Below are 14,751 nucleotides of genomic sequence, written 5' to 3' on the forward strand. Positions count from 1 at the left end.
GTAGGATGAGGGGGCGTTGAATAGAGGGAGGGTTTCCTGGAGCGCTCTCTGGGAATTTTAAAGCACCTGAGCTCACTTTTCATTGGATGCTTTACTGTAAAATGTTTAGCAATGTTTTAAAAGTGTTGCCGGGCAGAAAAATATATAAATAAGAATAGCCATCCCTCCTGCTGCTTTCTATAAGGCCTCCACGGTTAATGCCACACTTTAAGGGTATCAGTACTCTGAGTGCTGATTGGGGAATTTGCTGTTTCTCTGCAGCAACTGTCAGGGTTACAAATGTGCTGTTGGTCCTCTGTTGTTTTATTAACCCTGCCGCTAACTAGCTGACTAAACACCCCTGTTAGCTTTTACACCAAGGAGTTGGGGAGGGGAGGGGTTCGGCCACCAGAGTAGAAAATGTCTGCACCCCTTCGGTTATCCGCCTCAAAATGTCCTGTAACATAAACCCAACTCTAACTATCACTTTCTGTTGGCCTGATAGTGGCCTTCATGTGACTATTTGACAACTCTATCCACTCTCCTTTAATGCGCACACACTCTCTTTGTGTGTGTGTGTGTGTTGTTTTTGTTTTTTTTACATACTTGTGGGTTTCTGAAATCCCTGTGCGCTTGTCAGGGACGGTGACAGCTGGCAACAGCGTGTGTCGACACCCTGTTGGACGTGACGAGCTCGAGCCATGTGTAGAATCCGTGTGTGGTTTTGCGGTAAAGCCAGATCTATGTGTTTAGAGAGGCACACTGACACTTGACATTTAGCAGCTTTTTATTTTTCCCCTGTGTGTGTCTGCATGTGTGTTCCTAAGTGCCTGGTCATTTGTCCTTACACGTAGACACAAATGTGTCACTGGTGTGATTTGTCTTGCATTGCTCTGATCACCTGTGTCTCTCTCACCAGTTGCAGTGGAGACTCCTACATGGCCTAAGCCAAGGCTAGTTCATAATAAACACAGCAAAGACCTGACTTTGTTTTTCTACACTTGTAAAACCAGTTTGAAGCCACATCAGTACACCACTAAAACAGTACATGTTTTAGTTCAGGTTTTTCCAAAACGTTTTCTCAAGATTTTGTACGATTTAGTTTGAAGCTTTGACTTTTCTCTTTAAGAACTTTAATATGTAAAAGAGTGTTCAAAGCACATTTACTTTTCCCCTTGATGACATGACGAGTCATAAGCTATTTTATATTAGGTGTAGTAGAGGCAGCGTCATTCTAACCGTGCAGCTTCCTTTGACTTGAACACCTCACTAATTCTGACAAAATATACATTTGAGTTTTCTTCATACAGTAAAGGCATCCACACTGAAGAGTGTTGTCGAGATGATATGGCAATGCTTTGTTTGGTGTGCTAACTGAGCATATGAAGCCCATCCGATGTTTGGTAGCTAGTGACCGGTCAAGTCACCATCCAAAATATTGGATGGTGACTCTGCAACGGTAAAGAAAAGTTCAGGTAGATGGTCTGATGGTCAAAATAAACGTTTAGTGCCAAGTTAAAACCAAATTCTTAGTACTAGAATGCACACCAAGATCTGGCTGAAGTTGTTCACAAAGCAGCTTCATCAAACACCTTCTCAATGCCTCTTGACTCCACTATGCACGGTTACACCGTCGCCCACCAGTATCAGCTAAGTGATACCAGTCCCAAAGTGTGTTGAGTAGAACAGAGATGGTCCACTTTGTGGTAGTACTGCACAAGGTTTTGTGTAGACATGTCATGTTTTGCCATTGTAAATTGTTGCACCACCTGGTTTGGTGGAAAATACCGACTGCCAAAAATTGCAAGGGAAGAACAATCCAAGTTTTTGTCAGCTAAGATAAGAAGACATGCGTATTAAATGAACTCAAGCAAGAGTTTGCTCTCAGAATTTTTTTTTTGCTAGCATCCCGTTCCCACAACTGTTGCTCCACGGCATCGGTGTGTATGTAATGATGGCATTTTAAAGCGCACAGCACTCTGTTTATCCTGGCATATGTTCCTGTCGCACCCTTTCCAGTGTCCAACCCATCCTCTCCATACGTGTGCGATGCTAGCAGCTGGTGGGCTCCTATAAATAGTCTTGGTCGGGATGCTTTGGAAATACGAAATGTTGCCTCACGAATTCCTTCTTTACAGCATCTTTATCATGTATCTTCCATTTACTGGCGTTCCCACAGTTCCTCGGTGGCTTACATTACTGCTCCCAGGGCTATAATCACTGCACCTCAATGGTGCCGATCTCCCCTCCCACTTTGGAAGGAAATTAGTAGCATTATTTGAGGGACACGGATAGTTTTCAATGTTTCGCTGCGGAAGCAGAGGGTATAAATACAAATTAAAGTGTAAATGGCAGTTGTACGGAGCTCTGTGATTTCTGCATGCTGGTAGCAGATTGTGTCAGGACCTACTTTGTTACACAGCAGTGTGACGATGCTGGTCTAATGTTTGACTTGGCACTGAGCAGGTATGCGCCCCTATGTGTGTGTGGAAGATCAAGCCATCGGGGCGGACTGTTATTTCCTTAATCACGACTGTGTATACAGCGTAATGGACTCAACGCAGGAAGTGTGTCTTAAAGAGGGACAGGTGATGGATCTCTGGCGGCAAGTGGGATAATGGAGCAATCCCAGACGCTTTGGGAAGAGACAGGTGTAGTCTGTCTGTTAGCACGTTGTGCTAAATGAGCACCTAGACTCCACCACATTACAGCGACTCAATCCATCATGACTGCTGGATAATTTCGCGGTCTCGGTGAGTGATCGGGGTAGTATGTGTCATAAAGGTTCTACTTATTTGTAGTAACTAATTCTCCTCCTGGCATTTGCTGATGTGAGTTATTCGATTAGAGTTGACCTTGTGGATGAATTAGCTGTTAGCCAGAGCTGATTGACTGAGCTGTCCACACTCAGCTTCTGCAGACCGAGCGTCTGGCCGCCAGCGAGTTTTTACTAGTTTTGAGGAATGATGTCATTTGTAATAGTGACAGGGCACCTGTGGTTGAGCATCAGCACGACCCTTTCACCCTTAAAGCTCAGCCACCACCACACACACACATTTCACATATATATGACTGCAAAGCCGTGCAATCGGACCCTTTTAACAGTGTAGCTTCAACAGTATTATCCCCCCTCTGTGGGGTTTCATCTGGCCTCACCAGCTGTCCTCAGCTGTATGTCACCCAGACTGAGATCTCTCCAATGTATAACCTTCTCGCTCTCTCCAAAGGCACCAGAACTTGGAAAAGCGTTGCAACAGTAGTATTTCTCTGTAGTTTTTGTGATAGACCAAATCAAATAATAGCTCAAGTAACTTGGAGGGCAATATAAAAGTTTTTCCCACAAATTATTAGCTGTAGGTGAAAGCTACATTTTTGTTTCTCTTGACAAGGAAAAGGTTTTTCCTCACATCTGCTGGGTCGCCTCATGTTGTCGGTGACAAACTGCTAGACTGACTCTGCCTTTAACATTTTCCATTTTTTTGAGCCACAAATGTGGATTGCATGACTAATAATGTCCTGTCAACAGATTTTTCTCAATCCTTTCTTATGCTAATTCTGAACTGTGTTAATTGATCTTCATCGTTCTTTTCTACACGTTAAACATATATTGTGTGGAAAAAATAGATAGAAGAGTTTTTAATTCACTTGGTCTTGTCAATAATTGATTTGTTTTTTGGGGTCTTTTTGGACAAGTGAAATCCATTAGACAAGTCTTGTTTAGCCCCATAAACATTTCAGAAGGGCAAATAATGACCCGCCTATTTACAAAGAGCAATTTTCCAAAATTTTATAATATAGAATTTTATGTTTAAGGAAAATAAAAATACATCTTCCACATCATATGGAGTCAGAAAGAGAACAAATTTCAAAATACATTTTTGATTTTGAAGGATCTGACTGACACATTTATGTGTTTTCCTATTAAAGCAGCATTTGCATATTGATACTCTGCTGAACTGCCAGGGGCCAATAAAAATATTTATTCCCTCTGTTTATTGTTCTTGGCTCATCAGTCGGCCAACGGAGCTCATCAGTTTTCAAAACAAGCAGCACATAATTGTTTTTATCTATTAAACTGGGAACGCTGGGGGGGATTTTAACCCACAAACCAAACTTGTCATGCGTGGAACCAGACAGAACCAATCAACAATTGAGCATCATGGTAGCAAAAATATAGAAACCCACAATTTAACAGCTGCAATGACTTTAACTGAGGACACAAATGCAAGTATTCAAAACTGCCTTATGATTGATTTATTTATTTATTTATTTTTTTTTGGCAGAACAAATTATATATATAGCTGGATTTTGCCAGTATTTGATGTCAATAACTCTTCTCAACAGAAGAAGCGCTTCACAACGCACACACTAAAGCTTTTGTTGTTGCAGCTACAGGAGCAGATTTGTTTATGATCTCTGTTTTTAGAATGTCTGCTGGCAGTGACTCATAACTTCATCACACTTAAAAAGTGACTGTAGGGACTGTTGTTTTTCCCCACGGGGGATGAATCTTTTAGGCTAACGTGAAAACAAAACAAACACTAGAGAAAGTATTATTCTATAGTTAAAATGAATAATTTGATCCAGCTGCGATGGATTGGCGACCTGTCCAGGTTATACCCCCACTTCTCGCCCAACGACCCCGCGACCCTGTCAGGATAAACTGGTATAGACAGTGGATGGATGGAACTTGATCTGAATCTGTTTATCTGTGACATAAAAGCAAAAGTTGTTCCTACTGCAGGTAAACTGTTGGAGTGTGGTAACGGGTGAGGGATGGTCAACTCTGTTTCACAGCATCCTCCATATACGCACAAAAAACTTAACAGAATGATGAGATATCCTCTAATATCTAACTATCGCAGGATAGTTAGATATTATCTGAAAAGTCAAAGTCTTGTCACTAACTCGCCCAATGTCTGTTTCTTCCAGATGGCCTCCATACAGTCAAAGCCACGTGTACGCTGCGCGTCACCATCATCACTGACGACATGCTGACCAACAGCATCACGGTGCGCCTGGAGAACATGTCGCAGGAGCGCTTCCTGTCTCCCCTCCTCAGCCTCTTCCTGGAAGGAGTGGCGGCCGTTCTGTCCACCAAGCGGGAGGCCGTGTTCGTGTTCAACATCCAGAACGACACCGACGTGCAGGGCTCCATCCTGAACGTCACCTTTTCGGCGCTCCAGCCCGGAGGCACGCCCGGTAAAGGGACGTTCTTCCCCTCTGAGGACCTCCAGGAGCAGATCTACCTGAACAGGACGCTGCTGAGGCTGATTTCCTCTCAGGAGGTAGCCCACAAGTGAAAGCTGGGTGCAAAACAGAAAAGAGGTGCACGATGTCGATGTAACTCCGATGATGTCCTCTCTCCAGGTGTTGCCGTTCGATGACAACATCTGTCTGCGGGAGCCCTGCGAGAACTACATGAAGTGCGTCTCGGTGCTGAAGTTCGACAGCTCGCCACCGTTCATCGCCTCCAACACGGTTCTTTTCCGGCCCATCCATCCCATCAACGGGCTCCGGTGCCGCTGCCCAGTGGGCTTCACCGGGGACTACTGCGAAACCGAGATCGACCTTTGCTACTCGGGTCCGTGCAAGAACAACGGAAGGTGCCGCAGCCGAGAAGGCGGGTACACCTGCGAGTGCCTGGAAGACTTCACAGGTAATCTACTATTCAGATTTACCAACTTGGTGTAATCGACTGCTAATCCAGTTAATTTCTCTCCTGACAGTGGTTTACATGTGTACAGCAGAACAGCCAAACTGCTCTGACTAGTTTTTGGAGCAAATGTTGAAACGGGTTTGACCCCACTGCAGAAAAGAAAAACAATGTTTTGTAATCCTGAATGCATAGCCACCTGCACACATCCAATACAGAAGATTTATCACTGTCAAAAGGTGTGTGGAATGCTAAGATCTTGTATCAAATAACGTTTAGCCGAAGGACCAAAACTACTTTAACCCTGACACACAAGTTTGGTAGTGAAGGATTTTTAAACTCTTTTCTTCTTATTTGACACTAATGACAAGTCAAAGCAGTCAGTAGTGAAAATGAAAAGGAAATATTTTCTGATAAATTCCCATAAAGGTTTAAAACATTATTTTTGACTCATAATTTGAGATTTCCACAGATAAAATTGTCTGGTTTTAGTTTGTAATGCATTACATCAAATGCTTATTGCACGTAGGTGGGTGGGTGGGGGGGGCAAATAATTATTAGTTTAATTAATCAGAAAGTAGGTCAGGCTGCCATCAGTTGGAGTCACTCTAAACATTCGGCATAATGAGGTGATGAATCTTTTGTGGCACAGATGGAGCATCTGCATGGCTTGGCAGCAGATTAAATATTGTTAATTTGTGCTTATTGTTATGTCTAATTTTTCTACATGTAAACACAAACAGTACACAATTGGCTTTTAATTTAGCTTTTTTTAGAAGAAATTCTGAAACTGGACTTGGTTCAAATTTGCTGTTTGCATTTAATGATCACACTAAGAGAACTTTAATGTTTGTTATATTTAAGCTAAAGGTTGGTGTGATAAAAAGAATCCCAGCCGGTATTCATCTGGTTGCTGGGATTGATTCTGACTCAACCCAGAGTTCATGTGGCAGAAGTTGTGGAAGGCTTGGACGGGTCCATTCTTCCCACTAGAAACACTTAGTGAAATATTTCCTGGTGTCAGTGATCTTCCTGCTGTACTTCCCTCTCGTACATTCGATACCTGGTCCTCTCCGCGCCGCTGTCTCCCCCTAATAGAGCTGTGGCGGCCTCCGATAGTACTCATGCCTCATCTTCGTCCATCTCTTCCAATGCTCTGCCTCCCCCTCTTCTTTCTCTTCCTCATATCTGATGCAATTACCTGATTATACCTGCCTTTGTCACTCACAGGGCTTTTTCGCCTGCCTCTCCCATGCCTTCTTGTCCACTCAGCCTCCATATTTCCCTTTCCTACATCTCAGTGTCCCCTCTTTGAAGGTCACAGTTCAACTCTGGATAGTCGGGGCCATCAGGGCCCATTATGGGCCTGATGACAGCAGGGGCGGGAGTTGATCTGTTCTCCTTGGGTTTCCTACATTACGGGGAAACGGATCCTTATAATTCCCCCCTTTCGGAAAAAAGGATTATGTTGAGGATAGAAGGGCCATTAGCTGGTTCCAAGCTGTGATGTGATGGGGGCTTGTATGCGCCCGGAGTGGGGAGATCATGTCTGGATGATGGCAGGTGGACACACCGCACAGGAGACATATAGCAGAGGATATTTCTGTCAGGAATTTAAATTAATAGGACCAGGAAGCTGGGCTCAGTTTGCCGATTTTGAACTATGCTACCTTAGTGTGTTCATTAAAGAGGAATTTCCCATGATAGGACTGAAAGTTAGGAAATCTCATATAACAGATTTGATCATTCCCACACTTGAATCAATCTGTTTAGCTGGGAAGTGAGTCATGCCAGGATGCAAACAACATTTTTACAGACGAGTTAAAAAGAAGCACTTCAAAAACACAAAATGTTACCAAGTATCTTATTTGCACAGTTTCTACTGCAAATATCTTAGTACACTTGAAATAAGCCAAAACAAACTTACAAATAACTTTTCAACAGAGTGTAGGAAGTTGTTCTAGGTCAATAATTCCTTAATATTGATTTAAAAAAGGAAGTTCTAGTTCCACTGGCAGATTATTTCACTTGACATTTTGTGTTTTTGCAGTGATATTGTTTTATAACTTAACTTTGCTTTTAATTGCCCCATAACTTTTTCCCTGACCTGTCTGACTGTATTTTAAATTTTCTTTGCAAACTTTGCAGAACACCTGGATTTATATTAAGATTAAATTATACACAAGTTAGCCCCAAAATGGGATGGAAAACACTTAGTTTCACACTTTTTTGATTGCCATTACTAAAAACAAAAGTAAAAAATGTGAAAGTTCTGCATCGTTTTCCTTCAGCTACTCAATGACACACTCCTTTGTGTTAGTCTATAACAAAACCTCCCAATAAAGTACTCAGAAGTTTCTAATTCTACCATCGTAAAACATAAAGCGGCATGCAACTTGTACTTTTGCAAGGCGCTGCAGCGGCTACATAAGCTTCTCTCAAAGACTTTTTTTTTTTTTTTTTTAAAGAATTGAATTCCAGACCGATTACACTAGTCTGGATTTAAGTGAAGGGTGCAAAGAATGCTTCAGAGAAAGGCTAAACTAACGATAATCTAATAAGACAACATGGTCATTAATCATCTGCCATTGCACTGCACGTTATCTCAAAAGAGCTCACAGAAGCGATATATAAACGCTGCCTAACTGAAAGTCTGCTTTTTTTCCTTTTAGGCGAGCATTGTGAGGTGAATGCGTCGTCGGGCCGCTGTGTTCCCGGTGTTTGTAAGAACGGTGGGAAATGCGTCAACCGGCTTGCTGGAGGTTTCATGTGCGAGTGTCCGCCAGGGGAGTTCGAGAAGCCTTACTGTGAAATGACCACCCGCAGCTTCCCCGGCCAGTCGTTCGTAACGTTCAGGGGTCTCCGGCAAAGGTTCCACTTCACCGTTTCCTTCATGTATGTACCTTTTTTCACTATGTCGTTACATGATTATAATAAGTAATTTTTTTTCTTTCTTTGACGAGCAGTTTTTCAGGTTAAGTTTCTAAGGAATAACCATTTTCCTGTGTGCAACTTACCGTAATTAGAAAATATGCAAAATTGCAAGACACATTAAAAAGGGCAACTAAAATTTATTTCTAAAACTCAAGTTCAGTGGTATCCAAACTGTTTGCCACATGGGGCATAAAATACACTTGAGCTACAAAACAAATATAAAAATAAAAAATAAAAAAAAACAAACAAAACTAATTTTAGTGTATTTATTTATGTATTATTTTTTACTTTTACATCCTCAACAACAAACTAAACAAGGAACATTTTCAATGGAAGAAACGAAGAAGCCTGTCTTCATGTTCAATTAGAAAAGCATGGCCTGCTGTAACTCCACCTGTTACAGTTACGGTTAAATTTAATCATTTCTGACTTGAATTCTTACGGCAACAAATAATCTAATGGCAGTTCTAGTTCAACAGTTTAACGTCTACATAAATAACTGTAGATTCTTTTAAAAAATTGTGTTATCAAAGCCGTTCCTCGGCTCCAGAAACAGCTAATGAGTGTAGCTTGGGCTGCTAACTGTAGTTCAATAAGCTAACATTAGCTTGGTAGCCACAAACTGCCTAGCTAGTTTGTTTCTTTCAATTAAATGCAACTGAAATATATAAAACTCCATATAAAGATAGAGAGATGCTATGAAAACCAGTTCTTTATCTAGAATCTTCAACATGTAAAGTCAATTAAGAGCCTTTTATTTGCTAAATAGCTTGATATGCTAGTTAGCATAGTTATGAGTGTCGCTCTAAAACTTCCTTTTTCTTAACCAATGAAATTCTACATCTAATGGCAACAGAGTGCAGACCCGTCTAAGCAGTTGTGTAGTAAATGGTAACATAAAGAGTTCAATGAGCTAAAGTATAGCTTGGGCAGGCCCAGGCGTGTACACGCTTATCCATTGTAGCGAGACACACCACATCTGAATTTGCAACTTAATGAGGTTTGTTTCTCACACTCTCCACAAACCTGAAAGTGCTGGAGGACAAACAACAGCTGGTTGCGCAAGTTTTCTTATTCTCTCACAGTAAATATGAATACGAAGAGGTAAATTATAACACCCACGTTTTGTTGCCACTGCTAATAAAGGTGAGACCGATATTTTTGAATTCATTGACAGCGTGAGGGCTAGAAAAGGTTTTACAGTGCGGTGAAAACAGGAAAGGCTGTGTGATGTTTTTCCTTATCAGTGCTTGACTACAGCCATCCTGACTTCCTGCCCTCCTGGACTCGCTGGCATCTGTTGTCTGACTCCGCTGCCCTCACCTTCCACTCCAAACCTCAGCTTCGCCTCTGAACTCTGTACCCGCCTAAAACACACGAGTGCCCGGATGGTACAACTCGTGAATCTTTTAAGGCACGGAAATGGTTTCATCAATGAGCAACAAATCCTTTGTATACTTTCCTTGGCAAGGGGACCTTTTTCTCAGGAGCTATTTTTTTATCATACAGCCATCTTTTAGGTCTTTAAGGTCTTTAGTCTCACAGCCCAAGTCTGTTTGACTTGGAAATGGTACCAATAGTTATACAGGAAACTTAAGTGTGGAGATAAAGCAAAAATTCAGACAGGTCACCAGTCAGGCACACCAATCAAAAGTGTCTCAGTTTTGCATCAATACTGGTTCTGATTTCAGATACTAAAGGTGAGCTTTTAATGGGGCGTTGAAAAGTTTCCAATTCAATATATATATATTTCCAAAATTTCTTTGCTCGAATTAAAGTTCATGGTAATGTATTGGAAATGGTTCGTCCTTTGCAGACCTAGACATAAACCCATCTGTGAGACTGAGCAGTCATTTTTTACTACTTATAAAAAGATAAAATAGACATTTGACATTGTCCTTTTAACTTTATGGTAGAAAGTAGCACATTTTTATCAACAGTGCTCTGTATTCCCTAAGATAAAAATAATTTTCCAAATGCTTGGTTGTAAACTGTTGAGTTTACAACCAAGCAATCAATTGGAACATTATCCCATGATCTGTTGGAACATTTTAGGTGTGACATTTGCCAAATATCTAAGAATCGCTCTTTTTGCAGGTTTGCTACCCGAGAAAGAAATGCTCTGCTTCTCTACAACGGCAGGTTCAATGAGAAACACGACTTCATCGCCCTGGAGATCATTGACGAACAGATTCATCTTACCTTCTCCGGAGGTCAGGCTTTTTTTTACTGCGTATCTTCCGAACTGTTTATGTGTTTTTCTGCCACATTAAGTCATGTATGAATGCTCATAATCTAAACGGACTCTCATAAATAAATACGAGCATTGTGTGCTTGCTTTTGATTTACGTTTACAGCTTTGACAGAGTGAATGGGTTGAAGCCAAGCTCTCACTGAAGTGCAGGCAGACATACGCCCACAGTCATTGTTAATGTCGGTAACTGTTGAACTGCAGATCAAACACGCTGGCTTTGTACCGGCAACTGTTGTTTTCCCTTTCGGGCCGCTTTCCCATGGCACCGAATGGAGGAGGAATCCAGTCTAATATGATTATCTTGGGTTGGAGCCGGTTTGGGAGACGGGCCAAGTCCTTGTGCCCTACTTCAGAACCATAAAACGACTAAACGCTAGGCGCATGAATCATCAGAATTACGTGTCACCTTTAAGACAGAGGAATATCAAGGTAGATTGTCGATTTCTTTAGGTCACGAGATCATTCCCTGTTTAGTCATACATACAAAAACATGCAGATACATTGCGTTTCCGTGGTGTTTGCTAATTTGTAGCAGTTGCTTCTGCCTTTGGCAAACAAAAGTACACCCTCCCTGGACTTTTGTTTTTCTTGTGTTGCATGATGAGTCTTGTGTCCAAATTAATTGTTAACGCTGTGAGAAAATAAGAACTATTTATGAGTTTAAGCTCTTTTAGTCTTAAACTCTCTCACCTCGACTCAAAGATTCAGGACAAAGCCAGGAGTACACCCAGCCCTACCTACCAAAGTTAGGTGTAAAGAATCGCCTCCTGGTTCTGGGGAGAAGAAAAGCACATTAAGGTTTATGAATCATCTTTTTATTTTGTTCTTCATTGATCACCCAGGTGAAACAAAAACCACAGTGTCTCCCTACATCCCCGGTGGAGTCAGCGACGGCCAATGGCACTCTGTCCAGCTCCATTACTACAACAAGGTAAAGAATGCTATCAGCTGCTCCTCCTCTGTTTCCTTCTCCTCTTCCCCTCCTTCCTCTTTAAGTTTGAATGGGTTGTTTAAGATGTCCTTTGAAGCCCTTCAATCACATCCTAACTAGGTATTGTTAGCAACACTAACATCCCACAAAATAAGGAATATAGAAGTAACGGAGTTGGATCTTTCCGAAGGGCTCGGCCCATACCACTGAGAGGAACTGTGCTGTAAATTAGCGAGTGTGGGAGCGGAGTGTGTGAAAAGTGGGCTCTCTTTGAAGATACCGAAGCAGCTGACCTTGACTGCGGAGATAATCTTAACGGAGCGGGTTTGATTTGTGACATCTCCACCTCAAACTCCCGCTGTGGATGCCAGCATAGGAGGCCCCGGCGCCCTGGGCTTCAAAGGTCAAACGCTCACTAATTGTGCTCTAGTTGAGATCTGCTCGACTTCATGTAATACCGGCGGATCATTGTCACAGACATAATCACAGGACATCTGGATAGGTGCATTCAGAGTTTGGAAGTTGGGTTTTGAGATGTTCCCACGATGGTCTTCTTGCTTCTTGATCAGAAAATAGGCTGTGATCATTCTGCAGGCTGTCTCGTATGTCCTTTGGTATTATGCTATTCGGGTTTAGATGATATTCGTTTACAGCAAGCTTCCACAACCCACAGGCATTAAACGTTAAACCGTGAAGGGCGATAAGATAAGTGTCGCCTTTGAAGAGGACACAAGCTATTGTGTGACGCCTGGCTGTTTGCTCTACAGTTGTCGGAACAAGACTTTTCAATTATGACCATTTTAGACAACCCCAGTGCATTCCATCCCACGTAGCTCTAGAAATAGATGGGATTAGTTGTTTTACAAGGCCTCGCTAATGTGTCGATGCTTCTTGAACTTTTTCACATTTGACCCCAACTCCAAAGATAGAAGCTTTTCTACTAGGTCAATTAAATGACACATCAGCAGCCCGTGTCAAATTCTATGACACAGAATTTGACACAGGCTTCTCAAACATTCATGGCTTAAAACTACTTTACAATTGTAATTTCTGTCGTTTAATTATGTTTCTGAAGAGGAGCTACAGGCCTGATGAAGTGTGGTGAACATTTACTTTCAGCTCCCCCTGACTCAGTACTTTGTGCATATTTCTGCAGTTAGTGTTGTGGCATGCCTCTATCAGCTATTCACATAGACTCTTAAACTTGTGACAAAATGGCTCAAACTCCAACCATTCCTAGTAGCGCTGGCTATATGGGTTTCTTTTTATTTAGTCAACCTTCCTTTACCTTGCACAATATAAATTGGCCAAATTAAATTAAAAGAAAGCACAAAAGACAGATTCCAAATGAGATTAAATCAGCTGCTAATAGGTTGCTACTAAAAACCCATATAGCATTAGCAGTTAGCATTAGCATCATCATAAAAACAAAGGGGTTGTTTACTGGGTCTGTGACGCATGCTTAAAAATGAAAGAAACGGCTCAAGTGAGATGAGTTCAGATATTTTCACATCAGTTTTGAGAAAAACTCAAAATCAAGTGGCGAGTGCCACAGCAGCACTGTGCATAATGTCACTCTGTACTTCGTAAGAACATAAATCAGGTGGAACCAAGCTCAGCCTGAGAATAAAGTTTTTTGTTTTTCTTTTTGCAGAAGCTAACCGGTTTCTTCCGAGGTGCTGCTGGATATAAATGCATCGCACAGTTTGCATTTATAAAACACGTTTTGAACAATTTCTCCCACCTTCACCTTGATTTTGTTGGCCTGCAACTCAAGATCCCCGCTTAGATTTGACAAAATGTTCAAGGACGAGTTATGCTTTTGCACGACATTTCATTGGCGTCCCTGCACTTTTCGAACTTGTTGGGGAAACCCCTATCAGATACGCCATTGTGTTTCAGTGACACCCATGGTTTGCGACCTATTAAAGGCACAACTCGTGTTCTTGTCGTAGCACTATCACGTTTCACAGGCTGTTCACCTCTTTTCTCTTGTCGGGTCTGTACTACGCTGTCCTGACAGAGAAGAATTCATCAAAGCTGATAAATCGGGTTGCTGTACGTCACGACGTTAGCTGCAGGGTCACATCTGTAGCTCTTGTTCGAGGTGCGTTTGTCTTTCTCGTGAGCTTCTGCAGAGTGTGCAGATGCCACAGAGCAGGTAGAGTCTGTTGTCTAAACTTGCAGTAGCGCTCCTGCAGAGATGATTTGCAGGATACAGTCTGTTGGCTCTGAAATCTTCTGTTTTGTTTGCCCTTTGCGGCGTTGAGAGTTTGCTAGCGCGTCGCCCTTGGAAACGAGAGATTGATTGCTGCTTCAATCCAGTTCTGTTTACTTTGCTTTTTCTTATTTATTTAGCTCCGCTGATCCTGTAGGCTTCCGTTCTATTTTTTTTTTTTGCCACAATGACGTGCAGACGCAGGACGTGCACACACGGAAACGCACTTTCTTTTCTTTCTTTTCTTTTTTTTTTTACGCCGGCGTCGTGGTGTTACGAGCCGGTGAAGAGGTGGGTGGGTGTGTACCACCAGTGATTTGTAGACCCGGTGCCAAATTCCGTTAAACCAGCCCAAGGCTGGATGTGGTGCTGACACGGGGGTCAGATTTTCTTTGTCAGCTGAATGATCAGAAGTCAGAATTGACTCATGGTAATTTAATCCGGCTGCCGGGGGGGTTGGGGGGGAATTAGTGAAAATGTATCTGGCAGAAAGCAGCGACGTTCTCACAATAGATTAGGCCTGTTGACATGTGAATGTTGGACATGAATGAATTCCATGTTTGCTACTCACTCATACAGACATTTATCTGAAGGTAGCATTGCTTACATAGCCCAGAGTGACAAAACTTAAGATGATATGATGTCATCCTGCTTCATGCTAAATTCTTGCAGCAGGAGCGTCGAAGCCAATTTTATTTTGGACCGGAGCAACATCATCAACGTTCTCGAGGGCTGGTTGTGCCAGAATGTATTGATAAAATCCATTAACAAATTGTAGA

The 14,751-nt window shown here is 42.1% G+C and overlaps 1 protein-coding gene across 2 annotated transcripts in view; it reads left to right on the forward strand.

The window, feature by feature from the left end:
* celsr1a (cadherin EGF LAG seven-pass G-type receptor 1a) overlaps positions 1-14,751 on the forward strand; it is a 79,776-nt gene that overhangs the window by 30,120 nt on the left and 34,905 nt on the right. For both annotated transcript variants that reach the window (XM_015007718.2, XM_088003002.1), the window contains exons 2-6: positions 4,912-5,267; positions 5,350-5,638; positions 8,308-8,530; positions 10,667-10,782; positions 11,666-11,754. In XM_015007718.2, coding sequence (XP_014863204.2) covers positions 4,912-5,267; positions 5,350-5,638; positions 8,308-8,530; positions 10,667-10,782; positions 11,666-11,754 — 1,073 coding nt within the window. The remainder of the gene's footprint in view (positions 1-4,911; positions 5,268-5,349; positions 5,639-8,307; positions 8,531-10,666; positions 10,783-11,665; positions 11,755-14,751) is intronic.

Source organism: Poecilia mexicana, unplaced genomic scaffold (genome assembly GCF_051168715.1).
Source record: "Poecilia mexicana isolate PSO_F unplaced genomic scaffold, ASM5116871v1 scaffold_23, whole genome shotgun sequence".
NCBI lineage: Eukaryota > Metazoa > Chordata > Actinopteri > Cyprinodontiformes > Poeciliidae > Poecilia > Poecilia mexicana.